We start from the raw sequence: 23,692 nt of genomic DNA on the forward strand, positions 1-23,692 counted from the left end.
GACTCAGTCTTTGAATTGTTGAGATAACTTACTTGCAAAATTGGTTTGTTTTGTGTCTTAACTTGTAACTAATTACAAATACTACATGTGAATATACGACATGCTATTTAGGTTATTCTGTGGAGAGTTTATATCTGTATGTGTGAGTGATGTTATGTGACTGTACTGCTCTGCTTCTGCAGATGTCTTGTGTGGACCAGACAATACTCTCTGCTGTAACAGGTGTGGACCAGACAATACTCTCTGCTGTAACAGGTGTGGACTAGACAACACTCTCTGCTGTAACAGGTGTGGACTAGACAACACTTTCAGTAATATTTATTTTATTTCAGAAAATGTGGTGGGTTGTGGACTCAAAAGAAGCATTTCATGTGTCTGATTTGAAGTTTGTGTGTGTGTGTGTGTGTGTGTGTGTGTGTGTGTGTGTGTGTGTGTGTGTGTGTGTGTGTGTGTGTGTGTGTGTGTGTGTGTGTGTGTGTGTGTGTGTGTGTGTGTGTGTGTGTGTGTGTGTGTGTGTACGTGTACGTGTACGTGTGTGTGTGTACGTGTATACGTGTGTACGTGTGTATGAGGGGGATTACAAAATTGGACTGTTAAGACCCCATCCTTTAGCGGAGTGTGACCTTGCGCTCAGCGGCACACTCAGCTGTGGCCCCTGATTGGCGGGCAGTGTCACAACCTCCCCAATGGATGCCAGTTGTCTCTGGCAGGCTCTGAATGCTTAACGGTACGCTGAGTCAACCCATGGTAGTAGGGGGTAGGGTTAGTGGGAAGGGAGGGGTGTGTGTTTGAGGGCAGGACAGGGTAGGACAGTGACCGCAGCATGAGGACGGTACCATTTGCACCCAGGGATGACCACCCGGCGTGTGTGCTCGGCGGGCCATCACAGAACAAACATCAGTTGATGCAACAACGCTCACTATGCAATCTTGGCCGAGCTTTCAGGATGTCTGTGTGCTGTCCCTCTCTCTCTCTAAACCCTCCCTCTCTTCTACTGATTAACTCCTCTCTCTGCCTTTCTCTCTCTTGCTCCTTTTTCATTGACGTAGGGGAAAGGGGGGGAGGCGTTGTTGGCTTCAGGCTCCTGACGTGATTGGCCAGGGTGGGTCCTTCCCCTGCTCTTTAAAAGCCTTCCTCTCACCTGGGTTACAAAAAAGCAGCAGCTCTTGCCTCTCCCGGCTGCTCACTAGCACTGTCCTCATTCTCCCCCCCAAACAAGCCAAAAAAAACACTTCGGACCCCGTCTCTGTCATCTCTGAATGAGTGAGTATGTCTCCTTTTCCACATGATTTATCTGCTTCTCGTGTCGGGGAACTTTAGTTACCTTGATCTAAGTTTGTTATTCAAATAGGCACTAAGTTGTAACTGCTGAGAAAATAAAAAATCTTGTAGAGGAAAGTGGAGAATTTTCTACAGTTTTCTTGAGAAACTGTAGATGCACCTAGCTGAATTAGTTTGTTTTGTGCTTTTGAGAATGTGGGAGGTATTTCATTGGTATTCAGTTGGTTTCCTTTGAGCATTTGTTTGTGGGTTTATTAGATGTTTTGTTGGGTAGAAAACCAAGCCACTGCTGAAGTGGGACTTGCGTAACTTGAGTGGTAGTTTGAGTTAGACAGAGCTAATCTTTGAGCTAATGATGTGTTGTGTACCTCCAGTAAGAATGGGATTCTCTACTTTTGTTGTGTCCTTAAACTTGGAGTTGAGTGTTATGTAAATTGCACAGACTCCTTTTCTGCTACTTCTGGACAGATAAAACGAATGAAGTTCATGTTTTTCCCATTCAGATGATTGATGTCACGCTGTTGGCAAATTGGATTAGAAGAATCTCAAGTTTTGATCAGTATTTGTTGTGTCACAGAACTGACTTTTCTATTAAAAGTGTTGTAGCCTTGTTGTATGCAAGCACACTACATTCGATTTAGGCGTTAGGCATTTTCAAGAAGGTTCTTTATTTGCACAGTGTACAAGACTTGGTATCAAATATTGTGTTTGATAATGCAATAAACGGCATACAGATGCCGTATCTTAATTTGATCATCCTGTTGTTGCAGGAGTTTTCCTTAACAGCAGGACATGGAAACTTGTAGTGTATTTGAGGTTTAAAAAAGCTTCTAAAGTTTGTGATTTTCACTTTAAAATGTCAGACTTGACTTGCCCTAACGAAAAATGTATCACCCCCTACACAAAATGTCCATTAATTATAATCCACGTCATAATTTACATTTCCTGTTGCTGCAGGATTCTTTTCCTGCTGTAACAAAAACTGTCTCAAATTAAAATCTAAATCTTAAAGTCTGTACTTGCGTGCATTTATCACATTGGCTTTATCAAACAGCAAATGCATACACAGACACATTGACTAACACACTGTGACAACTTTAAATCACATTCACTCAGTTGTTGTTATTCAAACAATCATATGCAAAAGTAGCAATGGTTTTAACTACAGTGGGTAAAGCATACATTTCAGATGTGCATGAAAGGCAAAGGTTCAAAGATTTTGCTGGGGCTGTGTCTATGGCTATAGGTAGCTTAGTCATAGCATAACACAAGGTATATGCACGGGGAGCAGTGGAGTGCTTAGCTGCCTGGGTGGAGGGGTGAAGTTTGGTTGAGCAGGTTCTTTCTTATTTGCTCGAGGGTAGCACACTGGGGAGGTGTACAGTTGGGACCATGATTGATTGTATTTGTATGCAATGCACACTTTCGATCACAAAGATACAAATATCTACAAATACGAAGATATAGGCCTACCAGTCAATCTGTCTATCTAGAGGAGACGTAACATAGGAATGTACTAGGACACACAGCAGTTCCAGGAACGCAGCTGGTATAGGCACAGCAGGAACTAGAATGCGATCAAACCAGAACTGTGTAGAGTAGACAAGCTAGGCAAAACTAAGTATGTAGAAAAATGCTTCACAAACAGCTAACGATTGGCTTGGCTATACATTTCCATACAGGGGAGGTGACAGCAGTCACAACAAAAGAGGTGTGTGGTAAGATACAGGTTCAGTCTGTCTATGACTTCTCCACAGCATGGACTTAAAGGGAAACATGGAACCCCTTACATGACCTGTTTCAGTCCTGAAGGCCATGGATCTCTGTCCTGACTGGGTACAACATGGAGGACCTACTGTGCATAGACTCACTTACGTAATGTTTTATTGACTGTTAACGTGGCGTGCTTTGACGATCATGTGAGGATGATGGATTTTATACTTGGCCCAGTTTCATTAATGCCTGGGGCAAGAGTGTAAATAGCCAGAGTGTAAATAGCAAGAGTTGAAATAGCAAGAGTTGAAATAGCATGTGACTGAAATGTATTTTCTAGCACTAAAACTTCCTTTCAAAGAGTTTTTACAATGCTTGTTTTTTGATGGGCAGCACTGAAATGTTAATTCATGGACTTGGATTGGTGGATGAGGTTATATTCCATAGCTGTTTGTTTATGGCTTTGTCACAACGTTGGACATCCATGTTTGTTACTAAGGTTTAGATGTGTTTCACCGTTGTTTTTTTCCTGGGGTGTTGGTCGGTAGGACAGGGGAGGGAGCAGGGTGCGACTTTTGGGAACCTGGATGGACAAGGGCCCTGGCTGCTCAGCTGTTTTTACCCATTCATGTCAAAGAAGCCTTTGTATGGGAAGAACAGCACTGTGGGTAATTGGCTGTTAAAATAATTTAGCAGAGCTCTGTGTGCGCTGCCCAGTGCCTCATCTTGTTGTTACGTAATAGCAGCAATCAAATGTTCAATAGAATGGAAATATGAACACATGCCTCCTGCTGGCCCACTACTTCAGTGCACTCGGTGCGTTCAATTGAATTGGGTTTACCATGGACAGCAATACAGACAGGCCTTTGTAGCGTGCTTTCCCAGAGGTTAGGAACATTTGGTTGGAAACTTGCCTGCCTCATGGCCTCATAAGCCGACCTCTTTGACCCGAATTTAGGATTCAGGCGTGTTTTTGACATAATGTTGAGACTTGCTTTCACCCACCTAAAATTAATGTGGTTATAGCATCATAAAGGAAACTGCACCGCAGCAATAGAACATGGACGTGTGTCTGAAAGGGTTACTTAGTGGTTCTTTTAGGGAAAATAATGTGTGCTATTCTATTAAAATAGATGATATGTAAAATTGAGGTCACAATTGATATGGGATTTTACGGTCTGTTAAGCAAAAAAAGACTACAATTACTTATCTACATCGACTACAAAATCTTTTTGAACTTGATACAGTTAGAGGCCATTTTGTTAACTCTCAGTGTATAGCAGAGTACAAAAAGTATCCAAAACCAGTCTGCACGGAATGTCAAGATTCCAATGCGTGACAGGAACAGTGATATTGTTTATGAAAGACGCCATGGTTAAAGCACACTGAAGTGCGTGAGCTACCAACATGTATCGAATGGGGAGATAAAATGGTGCTGCGGGTTCAGGGGAATGTGACACAGAAGGGTGTGTGTAGAATGACACCTTTTCTTCCCCTTGAAGTGTCCTTTGTCAAGGCCCTAGAGTTCTGGCCAGTCAGATAAGACTCATTGAATGTATCTTCATAACATTAACAGTAACTAGCTCATTGTTGACAGATTACACAGTCAAATCAGAGAAAACTTGTGGCCATGGCCTTTTTGACTGGACATGTACTACTTTGTATCTTATTAAGGATATTGTCACTTTATAGAGGGCTAGTCAAAGTGTAATTACAAAGAAATGATGGCTAGTTGAGGCCCACAACTTTTAGTCAACGTTTAGACAACATTGAATGATTGGTTGTATGTTTGCTGGTTATAAGGGCTTCCCGCCACATCAGCAGCTCTCTGAATATTTACTATCTCTCCCTTTGCTGTTTTCTGCAGGTATTTGCCCTATAGTGTAAGGCTGAGATAAAGCAAGCCAACCTACCGAGTACAACTGCTCTGCTTTGGACCGTGACCCCTTCCCCAGCCCCGTACGACTATAGCTGTAACCATGGACCGCATGGAGCTGAAGAAAGTCTGCACGGAGGCAGACGATGACAGCACAGCCAGTTTGGACGACCGCTTCACAGAGCCCATCGACTCAGAGAAGGCCACCATCAACAGGTGTGGTTCAATACTGTATCAATTATTTTATCTGAGACTTTCTACAGAAAAAAACAGGAAAGAAAGCGCATTTCCTTAGTTGTTGCAACAAGAATGTGTTCTTTGCCAAACTGTATAGAAATTATGTTCTTTATCATACATTTATTGTCTCCTACCTATCATTGTCTAATGTACACAATGCTTTTCAATACACTGGTTAGGAGAATCTCTCAGCTCATAGCTTCACTGTAAAGCGCCAACAGATTAGCTACACTGTAATCTCATTTCTTCAAACACCCCAAAAATTGTAATAAACATATAGAAGCTGGAACTAGGCTAACTGACCCTGTAACCACTCAAAAAGTCCAAACATAGCTGTCATAAACTAGTCATAAAGAAGTATTTTAAACTAGAGATTGATTCAATGATTGTACATCTGCAGTCACTTCCTGGATGAGGATGGAGACGCAGAGAGCCACAAATTTCTCACTAATGGGATTATGAAGAAGAAGAAGTACGAGGAGTATCAAGAAGAATACGTAAGAAGACTGACGATGAACTATCGATGACAACACATGCATGTTTGCTCTTGCTTATGGACACTGTATCTCTTAGCAACAACCTTGGCCATTTCCTCAAAAGCTGTCTGCTTTTATTCAAACTTTCATTCCGAGGAACCCTTTCGTAGGAACTGATAGTTTACATGTGTGTGACGGGTGGTGCATGCACGTGTGTGTGTGTGTGTGTGTGTGTGTGTGTGTGTGTGTGTGAAATGTTCTTGTTTACGATCAGTTGAACTCATAGTAATCTCTCTCTTACCCTCTCTCTCTAACGTTTTCTCTCTCAGCACCCAGGACATACCTCCTTTGGTATGTCGGTCTTCAACCTGAGTAATGCGATCATGGGCAGCGGCATCCTGGGTCTCTCCTACGCCATGGCCAACACTGGCATTGTGCTTTTTGTGTAAGTGTGTGTCAACTTCTGCCATAGAGACAATGTGGAACGGGGTCAATGTTTGGTTTCTGCAACAGTCAAGTGATTAAAGCACCAGCTAATAAAGTAAAGTATTCTGTCTGCATCGTATAGTATTACTGATAGGACTGAAATAACTTCAGAGTCCTTGGTATAGCAAGTGGGGTTTGACAACAGGGTGAGTGGTGGGGTATGTATTCGAGAATAGGCAGACACAGACACTAACTCTGGTTCGAAGTCAGGACCTTTTTGTGACATGCCATCCCCAGCATGCATGCAAAGGTGGCGTGAACAACCATGTCACCCAATCCATTCCCAGCTTCCCCGGATTGTGTTTAAGGTCCGTAAGAGTCTGTTAAAACAATCCCTATAACCAGGTTTCTCAAATGTCCAAAACAGGATGATGATGCTTTACTTCAGTCCTGTTTCCATTGTATATGGCTGGGCTTTACCAAGAAAGAATTTGGTGACAGTACTTTCACTAAGCAAAAACATATCCCTGAAAGTGATTGAAGGACAGGAGACAAGGAAGTAGATTAGAAACCCACTTGATGATTATATTGGTGCAGCCGGTTTGTTCCGGTCCTAAGGAGTTTACAGGGAGTCCTTTAACGTCAGTCCCCCTCATCAGTTGCGACATCTTACTTCCGCACCATCTATTTTGGGCTTCCCTGACATTCTGTAAGGTGGTATCACATAACACCCATTTGATACAGTCATTCACCTGCTTGCCTGTCTGGCCAACAATAGTACAGTGAGGGGTAGAGGGGCAACTCTCAATTCAAAAACAACATATTTAATTCAGTTAGTTTAATACGTTGGAGCCCATTGGAGACTGGATCATTGGGTTAGAGGCTCCTTGGTGACCAAGGCCCCTTGTGACCTCTTTAAGTGTAAGGATTTAAGGCTGATCATGTTCAGCCGATGCGGGAAACCTATACATCCCCTCCCGGAATACCTCACTTTACTTTATTGACTTATATAATAGCTCAGCGTTTAGTCTGGTCTCTAAGCATTGACACGCATTGGTCTGCCACTATTTTGTCTGAGCTGGCACATATATCGACATGGCATGATAGTGTCTTTGACATGTGCTTTAGGCATTGGAACATGGTCTTCTCAAATAGGCAATAAATGCATGCCAGAGAAAGCATCAGGTCCCCCCCCCCCCCCCCCCCCTCAAGTTAAATACGACTGCAGTTCTAAAGCTAAGTTTACCTCCCTAAATAGGTAATGGGGGAAACAGAGTGAGAGTGACTAGGGGGGGAAACTAGTGAAAGTTATTATGTAGGGTGTTTTGTAACCCAGTTGATTCCCCTCCAAGTGTTGTTCTTTGTGATTTGTGTAAGATTTCCGTATGGTATAGCCCAATGCTAATGTCTGACTGGTTTCTATCCCAACGTAGAGTCCTTCTCTTGGGTGTGGCCATCTTGTCGTTGTACTCCGTTCACTTGCTGCTAATGACTGCAAAAGAAGGAGGTAGGTGTATGTTTTAACTCATGGGCATGTCTGTCTTTCGTCAGCCTCTGTCTGTCTATCTGTCCTCACCTTTCTGCTTTTTTTCTCTGTGTCTTTGAATATCACTCATCAGCACATTGTCGTTTTTCTAACAGGCTCTCTCATCTATGAAAAGTTGGGAGAGCGAGCTTTTGGCTGGCCAGGGAAAATGGCTGCTTTTGGATCGATAACCCTTCAAAATATTGGTGGTAAGTGAACAGCTAATGTTGCATTCATCGTAGTGTTATGATTCTATTTTGAAATGTACATGTGTTTCAGTGTGGGAATATCTGTGTTTGTTTGCACCCAGCCATGTCCAGCTACCTCTTTATTGTAAAGTATGAACTGCCAGAAGTGATCCGTGCCTTCATGAGACTGGAGCAGAACTCTGGGTAAGTGTCTGTCTGTCATTGGTTAACTATTTCATAAAATCCATTATTTGTAGTTCATTTGGCACAGGTGGCACAACACACTACACAGTTTGGTTGGTGTATTGATAGATAGATGGATGGATTGATGCTCTGTGTGTGAGACCTGTTCTCTCTGCGTTGTTTACAGTGAATGGTACATGAATGGAAACTACCTGGTTGTGTTTGTGTCCATCGGTATCATCCTGCCTCTCTGCATACTCAAAAACCTGGGTAAGTTGTGTGTGTATGGGTGTATGCGTGAGTGCGTGAGGGTGTGTGTGGGTGTGCGGTTGCGAGTGTGTTTCAGAGTTAGTCTTTGTATGCTTTGTTTACATAATGTGTGTGAGTGTTTGCTTGATAGTACATTAGTACATAGAGTTTCTCTCTAATTCTCTCTCTTGTCTCTAGGCTACCTTGGCTACACCAGTGGATTCTCTCTATCCTGCATGGTGTTTTTCCTGGGAGTGGTAAGTTTAACCTGCCTCCGCTAGTTTAGCATTTTTAGCCCTCTCAATGACTGAACAATGACGGATGATGGTGTTGATATTATATAAAGTACCATCAGATGTGAGATAAGACGGCTACATTTCACCTTCTGTCAATATGCCAACAACTACAGCTTTTTATCAACTCTGACATTCTTTTTCTGTCCAGTCATGTTTCAATGCAGACAGAACATACAGTCGGGCAAAAAAGTATTTAGTCAGCCACCAATTGTGCAAGTTCTCCCACTTAAAAAGGTGAGAGAGGCCTGTAATTTTCATCATAGGTACACTTCAACTATGACAGACAAAATGAGGGGGGAAAATCCAGAAAATCACATTGTAGGATTTTTAATGAATTTATTTGCAAATTATGGTGGAAAATAAGTATTTGGTCAATAACAAAAGTTTATCTCAATACTTTGTTATATACCCTTTGTTGGCAATGACAGAGGTCAAACGTTTTCTGTAAGTCTTCACAAGGTTTTCACACACTGTTGCTGGTATTTTGGCCCATTCCTCCATGCAGATCTCCTCTAGAGCAGTGATGTTTTGGGGCTGTTGCTGGGCAACACGGACTTTCAACTCCCTCCAAAGATTTTCTATGGGGTTGAGATCTGGAGACTGGCTAGGCCACTCCAGGACCTTGAAATACTTCTTACGAAGCCACTCCTTCGTTGCCCGGGCGGTGTGTTTGGGATCATTGTCATGCTGAAAGACCCAGCCACGTTTCATCTTCAATGCCCTTGCTGATGGAAGGAGGTTTTCACTCAAAATCTCACGATACATGGCCCCATTCATTCTTTCCTTTACACGGATCAGTCGTCCTGGTCCCTTTGCAGAAAAACAGCCCCAAAGCATGATGTTTCCACCCCCATGCTTCACAGTAGGTATGGTGTTCTTTGGATGCAACTCAGCATTCTTTGTCCTCCAAACACAACGAGTTGAGTTTTTACCAAAAAGTTATATTTTGGTTTCATCTGACCATATGACATTCTCCCAATCTTCTTCTGGATCATCCAAATGCTCTCTAGCAAACTTCAGACGGGCCTGGACATGTACTGGCTTAAGCAGGGGGACACGTCTGGCACTGCAGGATTTGAGTCCCTGGCGGCGTAGTGTGTTACTGATGGTAGGCTTTGTTACTTTGGTCCCAGCTCTCTGCAGGTCATTCACTAGGTCCCCCCGTGTGGTTCTGGGATTTTTGCTCACCGTTCTTGTGATCATTTTGACCCCACGGGGTGAGATCTTGCGTGGAGCCCCAGATCGAGGGAGATTATCAGTGGTCTTGTATGTCTTCCATTTCCTAATAATTGCTCCCACAGTTGATTTCTTCAAACCAAGCTGCTTACCTATTGCAGATTCAGTCTTCCCAGCCTGGTGCAGGTCTACAATTTTGTTTCTGGTGTCCTTTGACAGCTCTTTGGTCTTGGCCATAGTGGAGTTTGGAGTGTGGCTGTTTGAGGTTGTGGACAGGTGTCTTTTATACTGATAACAAGTTCAAACAGGTGCCATTAATACAGGTAACGAGTGGAGGACAGAGGAGCCTCTTAAAGAAGAAGTTACAGGTCTGTGAGAGCCAGAAATCTTGCTTGTTTGTAGGTGACCAAATACTTATTTTCCACCATAATTTGCAAATAAATTAATAGAAAATCCTACAATGTGATTTTCTGGATTTTTTTCTCTCATTTTGTCTGTCATAGTTGAAGTGTACCTATGATGAAAATTACAGGCCTCTCATCTTTTTAAGTGGGAGAACTTGCACAATTGGTGGCTGACTAAATACTTTTTTGCCCCACTGTACTTGTTGCCAAAATAGTACATTTCGCCTACATTGCTTTTGTATTCTTGGCACACGGCGTCTTGATCGTACCTACTTTATCCTCCTTAAATGTCATCCTGACAGTTTGTAGGGTATTATGCCAATGCTGGCTTTGCTCTCACAGGCAATGTGGGTGATTTGCATGCCATGGTAGTTCCTAGTAACATTTAGAATATGCCTGGTGTGGAGTTCAGCTGGTTAGTTACCGTACATGAGATTAGAGATGAGTTTATCAACAGCCTTCTTTTGATATCTTAAACTCCACTTTGGCCCACTTGCTCTCTAGTGGTGTTTCATATTAAACCCTGATACAGTCTGTATCATCATTAATGAAATAGATCTGTGCTTGCGGCCACACTCTGTTTTACACAGGGTTTATACTATAGTAGCTATCAGAGAGGCATCCTATGTAGTTAGTAACCCTGAAAGTACATAGTTTAGCGTTCAGCGTCTGTTTCTTTGAAGACAGAATGAAAGATTACAGGTTGGAAGGAACTCATTGCTCTGCAATATAATGGAATGCTGCCAATGTAATATAATGCATTTCTATGTTTGCTAATCGTCCCCATCTCACCCCTTTGTCCCCATCTCACTCCTCTCCCCCCTCTGTCCCATCTCACTCCTCTCCCCCCTCTGTCCCATCTCACCCCTCTGTCCCCTCTTTACCCTATCTGTCCCCATCTCACCACTCTGTCCCCATGTCACTCCTCTCCCCCCTCTTTACCCCTCTGTCCCCATCTCACCCCTCTGTCCTCATCTCTCTGTCCCCATCTCACCCCTCTGTCCCCTCTTTACCCTATCTGTCCCCATCTCACCACTCTGTCCCCATGTCACTCCTCTCCCCCCTCTTTACCCCTCTGTCCCCATCTCACCCCTCTGTCCCCTCTTTACCCTATCTGTCCCCATCTCACCACTCTGTCCCCATGTCACTCCTCTCCCCCCTCTTTACCCCTCTGTCCCCATCTCACCCCTCTGTCCCCTCTTTACCCTATCTGTCCCCATCTCACCACTCTGTCCCCATGTCACTCCTCTCCCCCCTCTTTACCCCTCTGTCCCCATCTCACCCCTCTGTCCTCATCTCTCTGTCCCCATCTCACCCCTCTGTTCCCTCTTTACCCCTCAGCTGATCTATAAGAAGTACAACCTCCCCTGCCCGATGCCCTTCATGTACCATCATGCCAACCACAGTATGAATGGAACAGCCCTGGGGCCCCACGCCCTGCACAACGGCACCGTCCTCATGGAATTCTCCAGAGCTGACATGTCCCCCGCCTCCTACCTGGACGGCCACCACACCTCAGGGGTCCGCTTCGAACCACACCCCGACGACGTGGAGGAGATGTGCACGCCCAAGTACTTTGTGTTCAACTCTCAGGTGAGTAAGTGAGGTGTGGAGCTACTGTATGTGGGTGGGGTGTGTGCATACGTGTGTGTGTGTATATGTGGTGAGTCGGGATGCTTCATGTCATAATTCTGTGTTTTGGAAACAATATCCTCTGAAAAACATTCCCAAAAACGGGATTAATCAACGTTTAGAAGAACGCAATTCTTAACGTACATGAAATCAAACCAAACATAGTTAGCTGCTGTGAGTGTGTATCTGGGCCTGTGTTTCATCCACAATCTCTTCTCCTGTCATTTCAGACTGCTTACACTGTTCCCATCCTGGCCTTCTCCTTTGTGTGCCACCCTGAAATTCTACCCATCTACAGTGAACTCAAAGAGTAAGTGCATCCAAGTGAATTACAAAAGACACGTTTGCATAGACGCTCATATAAATTGCTGCGGTACATTTTCTCCATACATCTCACATCTCAACTTGCGTTTTCCCCAGTCGCTCCCGGAGAAAGATGCAGAACGTGTCCAACCTGTCCATTCTGGCCATGCTGGTCATGTACATGCTCTCAGCGCTGTTCGGCTACCTCACTTTCTACGGTAAGATACATTTACAGCAATTGTATTACTTTGTTTCTGCTTTTATTGGCGTTATATGTTCATTTTATAAGTGAAATGTTTGAAAAAGAGCCAGTAGTATGTATTAAAATACACTAGTAAGCTACTATAACCATTGTGTGTTTGTTTACCATATCTCTCTCTCACACCCAGTTCAGGCTTTTGTATTGGTATGTCTCTGACAGCTTGTATTCCTTCTTTCTCCTGAACACAGAAAACGTGGAGGCAGAGTTGCTCCACACCTTCACCAAGGTGTATAAGTTTGACACCATGCTCCTGCTGGTCCGTCTGGCTGTCCTGACCGCTGTCACCCTGACTGTCCCCATTGTCCTGTTCCCTGTAAGTACAACGAGACATCTGCTCAAACGCACGCAGACACACACACACACACACGCACATCCACACACACAAGCAGAGACTCGCACACGCATGCATGCACACAGACACACACACACCCACATACACAAAACATATGCACACATTCTCACACCTACAATTTATGCAGACACATTCACACGTTGCTCAACACCCAGGTCATTTTATTTTAATTTATTTTAATACCAACATGAGGGTCTCTTTCTGTATTGGCTGAGTGAGTGAGTGGATGTGTTGACACGGCTGGTTTTCTTGCTGAACTTGGTAAAGCACATACTGTTCTGATGTGATGTTAGCTGACTCATTATTAGACTTTCAGCTATCCTGTCAATCCAACTCCCCAGGTCCCAAATGAGAACCAGCCCATGTTTTCCAAGCTCTGTTTGTCTGTCGTAAGCTTCCTTACAAGAGCACTCTGTCCCTCCTCCAATCATACTTTAGACACACAAATACAAACATAAACACAAATTAACACGCACACGCATACACAGCTTTGAAACAATTACACCCCTACACTGCTCCCCACATGATGCCAGACATATTCAGTCTCTTCCTTCTGGGAGACACATAGATGGACACACATCAATAGACACAGCATGTGAAAGCACGGAAATGTATTCACTCACTACTGTAAGTCTCTCTGTATAACAGCGTCTGATAAATGACTAAATGTCAATGTGAAAAGCAGTGGTACAATAGACGTCTTGTTCGTCACAAGCTCTTTAGCCTGGCTGCCAAGGAACACAGTGTAATGTTCACAACTCCCCTGTCTCTCATTTCCCACTCTGCTCTAAGTTGCACATTGTCACCACATGCTGTCCTAGCAAATAAATACCGTAAAGTCACTTGCTACCGTCCTTATTTTGTTAAAGTGTAAGCTGCAGTTTAGCCTTGGTTTGTACAGTTTAGCCTTGGTTTGTACAGTTTAGCATTGGTTTGTACAGTTTAGCCTTGGTTTGTACAGTTTAGCCTTGGTTTGTAGCATCAGTTCAGGTCTGATACTGTGTTTCTGTTCCACTGGTTATTATGTAATATCCTGTTCATGCGGCCTGCCTGCCTGCCTGTCTGCCTGTGTGGTGTGTGAGTCACTGAATGAGAGCGTTGGCCTTGCATGGCCGTACCTGACCCCCCTATATGGCTGTGGGCTATATTTGTCTTGGCCCTAGCCTGGCACAGGAGCCCATAAAGGGCTGAGGGTCTCAGAAGTGTCATGAACCTCTTTTGTAGCCTACAATGAACCATGCATTCGCACTTAGCAGTGCCCATTAGAATGGATCCTCTCAAAGGACTTAGTTGACCCAAGGAACATTAAGATGGTAATAATAGATTAGATTTATGGAATGTTTTTTTCTCCAAGCGATTAAAGTGCTATACAAGGGAACGGCACCACAATTCCACTGTTTACCTTCAGTCATTGTAGCTTGCAGGAGTTGGGAGATGGGTTCTTGTGATGGGAGAGACAGTTTTAGGGTGGAAGGGTAAATGGAGTATGTGTTGGTGGTGGTGTTACACTGAGCCACCAGCAGAGGGTAGGGGAGAACTGTCAGCCCCATGGCTCGAGTCAATCCCTGCTTGGAGAGAGAAAGAGAGGTGGGGGGAGTATCCGTTTTGTCTGTGGGCTGCAGTGGTACACACACACACACCTTGTCTGTGGGCTATACTGATACTCCCACACTCTTACACGCACACAGACACACTATCTCTCACACACACACACACACACACACACACACACACACACACACACACACACACACACACACACACACACACACACACACACACACACACACACACACACAGAAACTCACACACTCACCAGCTCTCTCACTGTGGGAGTGAACGCTTCTTTGGTCATGGGAATGTGCAAGTGAATCTCACAGTTCCAGTGGAAGTTTACAGGAGATAAGCCCTGAGCAGACAGTGGAAAAACCCCCACTGTGACCTCCCCCTTAGAGAGAGGGAGGGAGAGAGAAAGACAGAGGGAGGAAGGGAGAGACAATGCACTCACTGACTACTGCAGCTGACACCAAAATGCAGTGTCAGAAGGGAGGCTATACGGACACGCCTAGTGCCCAAATTAATTACGTTTCTTGCGCACTGAGAGTCGAGTGGAGACGAACGGACTGGGTTCAGTCAGTCCCGATGAGCCCTTCCCAGCTACCTAGTTTATTCTTATGGCTAGAAACTTCAGCGAGAATTTGAAACTTGTCTGCCGAAGTTGAAATAATTTTGTTTTTATCTGAGTATATATATGTTTTTTAATGTAACGTTAGACGTTAATGCAGGAGTTGTACATTTTTGGTGAAAACTACAATAAATGTGCTTCAGCTGTCACCATGGTCTGTTATTGGCTACGCTATCTAGCTACCCTTTCCTTACTGTGGCAAGTGGGAGCGAAGGACACTGTTCCCTGTGTTGTTGTGTTGCCTGCTTGCAGCGCAAACTCTCCCCATTGAGCAGTAGATTGTATCCAGATGGTTACTACAAACATTACAAGTTATTTATTGTCTAGGCTTCTATCCTACTCGGAATAAAATCAAGTTGGATGGAACAAATTGGAGATGGTGAACAATAAGACAAGTTATTTCTCCCTCACCCATCGACATAATCATCACATTCTTTAACAGGTTTTAACTAGTGCCATGCTGCTGCTGTTGCCAGGTAGCCAGCATTACCTATCTGGGAGAGGCTTATCAGGACGACTAACTGAACCAAACTCCTTTGTCTCGACATGACTCTCAGCTGCGTCACATACACTTCATGACCAAAAGTATGTGGACACCTTCTCGTCGAACATCTCATTCCAAAATCATGGGCATTAATAATGTGTTCGTCCCCCCTTTGCTGCTGTAACAGCCTCTGCTCTGCTGGGAAGGCTTTCCACTAGATGTTGGAACATTGCTGCGGGGACTTGCTTCAATTCAGCCACGAGAGCATTAGGGATGTTGGGCGATTAGGCCTCACTTGCAGTCTGCGTTCCAATTCATCCCAAAGGTGTTTGATGGGGTTGAGGTCAGGGCTGTCTGCAGGCCAGTCAAGTTCTTCCACACCAATCTCAACAAACCATTTCTGTATGGACCTCGCTTTGTGCATGGGGCCATTGTCATGCTGAAACAGGAAAGGGCCTTCCCCAAACTGTTGCAACAAAGTTGGAAGCACAGAATCGTCTAGAATGTCATTGTATGCTGTAGCGTTAAGATTTCCCAGATTCGTCCATCGGACTGCCAGATGGTGAAGCCTGATTCATCACTCTAGAGAATGCATTTCCACTGCTCCAGAGTCCAATAGCGGCGAGCTTTACACCACTCCAGTTAACGCTTGGCATTGCGCATGGTGGTCTTAGGCTTGTGTGCAGCTGCTCGGCCATGGAAACCCATTTCATGAAGCTCCCAACGTACAGTTCTTGTGCTGAAGTTGCTTCCAGAGGCAGTTTGGAACTCGGTATTGAGTGTTGCAACCGAGGACAGACGATTTTTACGCGCTACGCGCTTCAGCATTCGGTGGTCACATTTTGTGAGCTTGTGTGGCCTACCACTTCTCGGCTGAGCTGTTGTTGCCCCTAGACGTTTCCACTTTACAATAACAGCACTTACAATTGACCGGGGCAGCTCTAGCAGGGCAGAAATTTGACGAACTGACTTATTGGAAAGGTGGCATCCTTTGAAGGTGCCACGTTGAAAGTCACTGAGCTCTTCAGTACGGGCCATTCTACTGCCAATGTTTGTCTATGGAGATTGCATGGCTGTGTGCTCGATTTTATACACCCATCAGCAATGGATGTGGCTGAATTACCTGAATCTACTCATTTGAAGGGGTGTCCACATACTTTTGACCATGTAGTGTACATCATCCATTAGGGAAAGGGAAAGGGGGATACCTAGTCAGTTGTACAACTGAATGCATTCAACTGAAATGTGTCTAACGCATTTAACCCAACTATTCTGAATCAGAGGGCACCAGGTGTGTCTGTACAGCCTCTCCCATAGCAGAAAGGCTCCTTGAGCAGGCCGTAGTCAAGCACAGAAATGAAGGGAGGCGATGTGAACATAAAGCAAGTACAGCATGTCGAATACATGTTTGGACACAATCATGTTGATGTGCTGCCGTGTTCTCTGTAGCCATTAGCTACTGGTCTGTTACACCTGAAAAACTGTGGGGCATAGCATATGCATGGCATCTTTTCCAAACACGTTAGTCATGGCCTAGATAACCCAGCATCAAACCATTGATTTCCCCCCCTTGACTGCTGCTCAGGCTTCAACAAAGCATCACGTGCACCTCAGCATTTACAGCGCAGTGAGTTCAGTTCACCGCACAAGCTTGAGGATATAGTTGTGGAGACATAGGAGAGGTGAGATGAAAGTAACCAGTCATGCTGGCATCACGTTGCCAGGTGTCCAGCCCTCTGAATCACGAGACGTGACATTTGAGATCTTCCCTTGAGAGTCCTTTGCCCTTCATTTGGCAGAGAGGCCTTCAGCACTCAGATTAACGTTTGCTTTGTCTCTCAAGCACTATGTCCTTTATTACAAGCAGGAGGGCTGGGCTTGTGTAGGAGGGGAGAGGGGAGGCGAGGTGAAAGAGTGGGCTCAAACAGTAAAGAACTTTTAAAGGCAACAGTAAAGATACTTGGTCACGAACCAGCAGGTTTTAATGAAACAGTGTTTAGATGTGGTAGGCAGTCTTGTCTAGTTCCCATGCTCTCTTTGTTTCATGGCTCCTCAATAACAGGAACACAAATAATTAAATTACCTCAAGTCAACTGTTCATTTTGATGTTTAAAAAGTCACTTAAAGTGTTCTTAAGTGTAATGATTCCTGTTTTCATGAGTCATTTAATTGACCTACAACATTGTTTGTGAATGTTGGTGTGTGATGATCTGTTATATTGTGATATTCTATGGCCTCGTCTCAAGGCGGTTGACCTTTTCTTTCTTTCTAAATAAAGCAGTGGGACCATTTGACAGAAATATAAACGCAGGAAATAGCCTTCTAACTATTAACCTTGGTATTTTCTGCTGCTTATGGCTCTGTAATAAGATGGGATTATGTTTGTGTTGCAGTCAGTTATGATGGTTACATTGGCCTAGTAGTGATGGTACTCTTGTGATGGGGTTGTTAGGTTGCTGCTGAGTTTTCCACTAGAGGGCAGGTCAGAGAAGACAAATCCTGTGATGCACAAGCACAATGCCCAGTTGGCTGTTACCAAAAGTAGCCTGCCATGCATGCTGTCTTTTCACAGTGACTTCATGGAAAATAAGCTTATAGTTAGTGAGTTAATTATATATCTGCCCTTGTTATTGCTGTGATAAAATATTTTCAGGATCATTTGACTGGCTTTACAAAGTGAACCCTGTCACCTGTCTTTGACAGTGGTTGAATAGGCTTGTTAAATGTGGTGGAAAAGGGATTAAAATGGGTTTTATTTCTGATGGTCAGTCAATTGAGGATTTCAAAAATCTCAAGTTAAAACCTGTCTATCTTATTCCTGACTTTATGGTGTGATTGTTTCTCTTAATCTTGGATTTACCTTTTTGCTCTTCCCTTTTTAATGTCTTCCTCCCCTATGAAAAAAGCAGGGGCAAACCAAGGCGTAGTAATACTATGCCATATATCTAGCTGTATCTGAAAAGGTTGCAGCATCTTTCACTTGGTTGGAGCCCAGTTGGCTCCCTGGTTTTGGGCCATGTTGCTAGCTTTTGGCTGGCCTGGTAGACCCAGGTACCTTAGCAGCGGTGGCGCTTTGCCACATATCTCACCCCAGTGGGAGCTGTCATAGCAGGTGGAGGGAGGGAGATGCAGGCAAATATTGCATGGTGCACTCCAAAGGCCCTGCGCAGGATCTCTGTTGGGCGCTGAATAGTTCAGAGCCTTGGCGTCCAGGTGGGTAGGAATGTCACGCCCAGGCTCCAGGTTTTCACCGGCCCAATTATGCCATGACTGCTGGGAGAGGGGATTGTTTATTATCAATAGGGGGGGTAATTTTGCCTTGCAGGGTTACTGCCACTCCCTTAAAATAATAAGGGTGTAAATCTCTGCCACTCCTTCATTCTTTCAGCAAGGTGTCAGTGTCGGCCATTTTGGCTTTAGATCCACAACTCAAGAGAGCAGCGCGCCATCAACCCTCACCAAACAAGTATTTAGATTGAAACATGAACCAGCCAAGCGTCTCGTCTTTCTGCTCTCTAAATGTTTACATAGGAAAGGTATCATTAGTGAAAAGAACAAATGAGAGGATTTCAGTAAAGGGAAAAAAGGGACATTTTTAAGTGACAAGCGTTGCCTGGGGGCAGAACACGCCTATCCTGCTGCCTTCAGTCCCGCCTTCTCTGGCCCTCGGCTGATGCAATCCCAGGGTGCCGTTGCAGGAGGTTCTCCCAGAGTTAATTCTCTGCCTTTTGAATGGCGCGTTAAGCCCCGCCTCCTCAACCTTTCCCCCTGTGGCCGGCTGGCACATAGCAGTTCCTTTTCACCTGATACCCGTGACCTCTCACCCAGTGAAGTCTTTAACTCAATGCCTTGAGCTGTGCAGCTCTCAGCCTCTTAGCTGGTGGCCTCCTTCCCTGCCTCTCTGCCTGGCTGCCTACTTAGACTCTCAGCTGCTGCAGTTGACACACTTCAGTCAGCAGCCAACTGTGGGAATTGGCCTGTGGGCTTAGACTAGTTTGCAGACGTGACTGACGATATTGTTACCTACTCTCCCTTGAATTTGACTGTGTGTGTTGATAATTGTTTGTGTGTGTGTGCGTTTGTGTGTATGTGTGTGTGTGTGTATAAGAGAAATAAGGACAAAAAAGTGCTGTATTAATCAGTACATAAAAAAACACTTCACAAGTGGTATCCTAATTGTCAACTGATCGTCAGTATGTCGCGGTTGATCAGACGTTATAAAGAGGTTTGTGTTGCAGATCCGTTCCTCCATCAATACCATGCTGTTCAGCCAACGGGAGTTCAGCTGGGTGCGTCACATGCTCATCGCCGCCTTCATCCTCCTGTTCAACAACCTGCTGGTCATCTTCGTCCCCACCATCAGAGACATCTTCGGCTTCATCGGTGAGTCCTCAACCACAGCAGTGGTCCCCAATCCATTTCTGGAGAGCTACGGGGTGTGCAGGCTTTTGTTCCCACCAAGCACTAACACTGATTGATGTCTTGATGTGGAGGTATTTCGTTGAATGAGGTGTGTTAGTGCTGGGCTGGCTCAAACGCCCGCACCTCCTAAGGCTAGTTCTGTCTAAGTGAGGACATTTGTTTAGACAGAAAAGACTAAACGACTGATGGTGGTCTTCTTCCTGTTTCCCCTCTGACAGGCTCCTCTGCAGCCACCATGCTCATCTTCATCCTCCCTGCTGCCTTCTATCTACGCCTGGTCAAGTCCGTGCCGATGCGCTCCGTGCAGAAGATCTCGGTAAGTGTGCAGGAAACGATGGTGCACGAACACACGCACACAAACACTCAACTCAAAATCACATACGGTGACTCACACAGAACAGCCACTCTGACACACACAACATATGACACACACATGATACAGCCTGTCGAAATTAGCACCCATCAACATGTCCACACAGACACACCATAGCTGTTATTAGAACAGACCCCCATCCACAACAACCCTGATTTACAAATTTACAGCAGTCCCCCAAAACAGGGTTTCCCAGAGGCCCACTGAGATTCTTGCCAAAAAATTATTGCACAGAATGTACAGATATGAACACTTCACACAACCTCCTCTCACAGTGTCGTTATTCTTTTTCCTGATGTCTTTCAGGCAGCCATTTTCCTGGTGGTGGGCATCATCTTCATGTTTAGCAGCCTGTCGCTCATCGTGATGGACTGGATCCACAACCCTCCCGGCTCCGGCGGTGGTCACTAAGAGGACCCCCCTTACCTCCACCCCCTCTCACCTCAAACCCCCTCCCCTGACTGTGCCTTGGGGGTAAGGTCACCGGGCCCGGGGGTGCCCCCACACATCACCCACAGACTGAGTACATCAGCGTACTGTAAAGGGGCGGTTCGCTTTTCTCAACCCCCACCCCTTTCCACAAAGTATTACTGGAGGGGACTACGTTCTACAACTTAAACAGACTCTTTTAAGTTTGTTATTCTTTTTCTTTCTTGTTGTTGTTGGATGGTTTAGTTCTATAGAATCCTCCACAACAGGGACTTGCCGAAAGGACACAAAGTAATCAAGAAGGACGGTCAGAAACGGGAGAAAAGACAGCAGACGCTGTGGCTGTTGCTGCGCGCCCTGCCATAGTTGTCTAGATAGCCCATCATCCCTACTCTGTGATATTACCTGAGCGAAGGAAAAATACGAGCAGGGACCTCAACCATTAAACTGTCAAGAGAACCCAAAGAGAATGAGAGCTGATCTGAGAGCTGCCACTATTGGAGCTGGTTGTGACTGCAGGCGTGGCTTCAGGGCCATGGGCTCTGCACACTTGAAGATTAGAGAGAGAGAGAGAGAGAGGTGGGACAAGGGTTCAAAAACAAAGAGCACTTTTAGCATATGTTTCAAGTTTTTATGTATTTTTAACACATCCAGACACACACAAAAAACACACACATACAGCATGCCATCTACACTAATTGGAGCTATTTTGCTTACTGTCAAAATATATTTTTGTACACCTAGGGGGAGTAAGCAAAGTCGATGTAACGGTACATATGACAGGTGTATCTTTTTCCGAGCTAGAGCCTGGAAAAAGTTGTTCTGAGGGATATTTGTAAACTAGGTTTGGTAAAGTAGTTTATATTGTATTTTATACTTTTACAATCAATCAAATCACCACAGTTTATGTGCACACACATATTTCTCAGTGGCCAGTGTGTTGCTCTCAAACATCCCTTGACAGCAATCATGAGGTCAGACGTTAGCAATCATACACATTGACAGACACATACACCAAGTTAAAATTTTCAGCCATGTCCATTCTCCCAATCAACACTTAACGCGATGATCAACACACACTGTCAGCCATTTTGAAACAGCCGTGTAGACTGAGCTTCAAACAAGAGACTACATTCAGTGTTATTGTCGCAGAGATTTGAATGTTGCTGAGTTTTGAATGTACCGGTACTTGGCCAATGGTCTACTGATCTACTGAATGACAGTTTACGTGTTTCTTTCTTTGCCTTCTTGTTCACTCTTGTCCAATGTGTCACGCTACAGAGCCCTTGGGTCAATTGCAGCGAACATTACCAGGAGATGAGCTCATGTTATTGGCTTGAGATAATTTTCAACTTGTAACTCCATCTCTTCCTAAACTTCATGTGAAGTAAACTGCTATGAAATACAACTAGTGAACGCTAGTTTCAGTGAAGAGGAACAACAACAGAACTCTATGAGAGTTAAAGAAGGTCTACTGGCAGTATACCATACAGGTTATTTATCTATTTGACTTGGCACAGCGATCCTATAACCCATGAGAATGTTTTTCTTCTATCCCAGTGTGTAAAACGATATCTTGTGACAAAATTCAATTGTGGGAAAAATATTCTGGGTAAAATAAGCAATGGATTGGACCTCCAGACTGTGCTGTTTCTGAGACACAAGATACATTGTTTTATCTGTGTTTGCAGTTCACACCTTAAAGGGGAAATCTGCAGTTGCTACATTTTTTAACTTATAAATTAATGATTTGTACCCATTGATTCTTGAAAAATGTAACTTATAAATGCCTCAAGAGCTTAGTTTAACCGTCGTACCCCATCAGATCCCAAAATATATGATTAGTTTACTCCAATGTTTGTAAACAACGTAAATGTAAACAATATATAGCCTCAAAACATGGTTAAAGCCATAATTTTGATATGGAAGGTCAGTACTTGCATCCGTATATCTCATCCTTCAGATTTTTATGGAACAGCGGGGGCTACACTTTGTTATTGCTTCAACTGCTGATTGCCCCTTTAAGTTCAATATGGGTCATAATGTCAGAGGTGGAGAAGATTAGAGAAATGAAATGCATCCACTGTTACTTAGCGGGCTTGTCATTTGGTGACGTTGTTACCAGCGATTTGTTTATGGCAGATTGCTGCTGATAGTAGAGTTAACATAAACAGTATGTGTTTATTACTGTAATTGTGACTATTGTTACTGTAATTTACATCATTTCAACAGACCATCATTTCTTAAAATGCCCTAATTAATTCATTAACACCACGATAAATGAATTTCAAAATATTGCCGTGCTGAAAAAACATTTGTCAGTAGGTGGCTACATTAGCAGTTTGCATTCAAAGCATAGAATACCTGTTTTCTAAGGTATTAAAGCAGATATGTGTTCCGAATGGATCCAGCCAGAATGGACAACATTTACAGATCCTTTGTGGATCTACATATGCATGAAACAAATTGATATTTCAAATGAAATGGTATGTTATGTGTATGTTTTGGATTACAAACATGGTCTTTTCTGACAACTTGTATATGCTTTGTAAATAATCGTATTTTATGGTACACTCACTGAATTATGTGTGTGGGCGGTTGTAAGGATTTTACCCGAAGTCTTCTACAATCTGACTGTTATTTTAGTATTCAATGTATTTGATTTTGCGCTATGATGATATTTCTTTCTTTTATGGAAGCTTGTACATTTGTAGAAAATATCTATCCCTTTTCATTTCTTTATAGTTACATATCTGGAGTACCTAGACCTTGAATTAATGAATGGTTTGTCGGTAATGTTGTCTGATGCCTCAGTCCTACAGTGGCTGCAGGGTCCAAGTAGAATCTCAGTGTTGATGTCTTGCGAGACTTAGGTAGATATTGCCTATGTTGAGCTGAAGTATTTGATTCATGCCATGCAGGTGGGTGCGCTGTCAAAAGATCAATGACGTTCAGATCACATGCTTCCAGTAAGAACCACCCAACAGTCACATTTTAGATGCAGACCGCATCGATAGGGGCTGCTGGGTCTTTGCTGAAATTCCTCCTGAGCCTCAGTTACTGTATGTGAAGATACATTTCATGAAGTGTATTGACAAAAACCTTACTATTGTGTGAGAATGCAGAAACCAATCTTTGCCTTAATAATTGCAAACTTCAGTTCATCTAGGGAGCAAACCTTAGGGTCAGGCACGGCACCAGATGTAAGACCGTCATACAG

The 23,692-nt window shown here is 44.1% G+C and overlaps 1 protein-coding gene across 1 annotated transcript; it reads left to right on the top strand.

The window, feature by feature from the left end:
* The first annotated feature begins 1,130 nt into the window (after positions 1-1,130).
* LOC120032343 (sodium-coupled neutral amino acid transporter 4-like) lies at positions 1,131-22,227 on the top strand. Its single transcript, XM_038978395.1, has 16 exons — positions 1,131-1,263; positions 4,862-5,086; positions 5,508-5,604; positions 5,913-6,028; positions 7,443-7,516; positions 7,651-7,743; positions 7,845-7,926; positions 8,093-8,175; positions 8,353-8,411; positions 11,372-11,623; positions 11,893-11,972; positions 12,083-12,183; positions 12,416-12,540; positions 19,487-19,631; positions 19,889-19,986; positions 20,350-22,227. The coding sequence occupies exons 2-16, from the start codon at positions 4,974-4,976 to the stop codon at positions 20,452-20,454; spliced, it is 1,623 nt and encodes a 540-aa protein (XP_038834323.1). The 5' UTR covers positions 1,131-1,263; positions 4,862-4,973; the 3' UTR covers positions 20,455-22,227.
* Positions 22,228-23,692: the final 1,465 nt, after the last annotated feature.

This window comes from Salvelinus namaycush, chromosome 38 (assembly GCF_016432855.1).
Source record: "Salvelinus namaycush isolate Seneca chromosome 38, SaNama_1.0, whole genome shotgun sequence".
NCBI classification, from domain to species: Eukaryota; Metazoa; Chordata; class Actinopteri; order Salmoniformes; family Salmonidae; genus Salvelinus; species Salvelinus namaycush.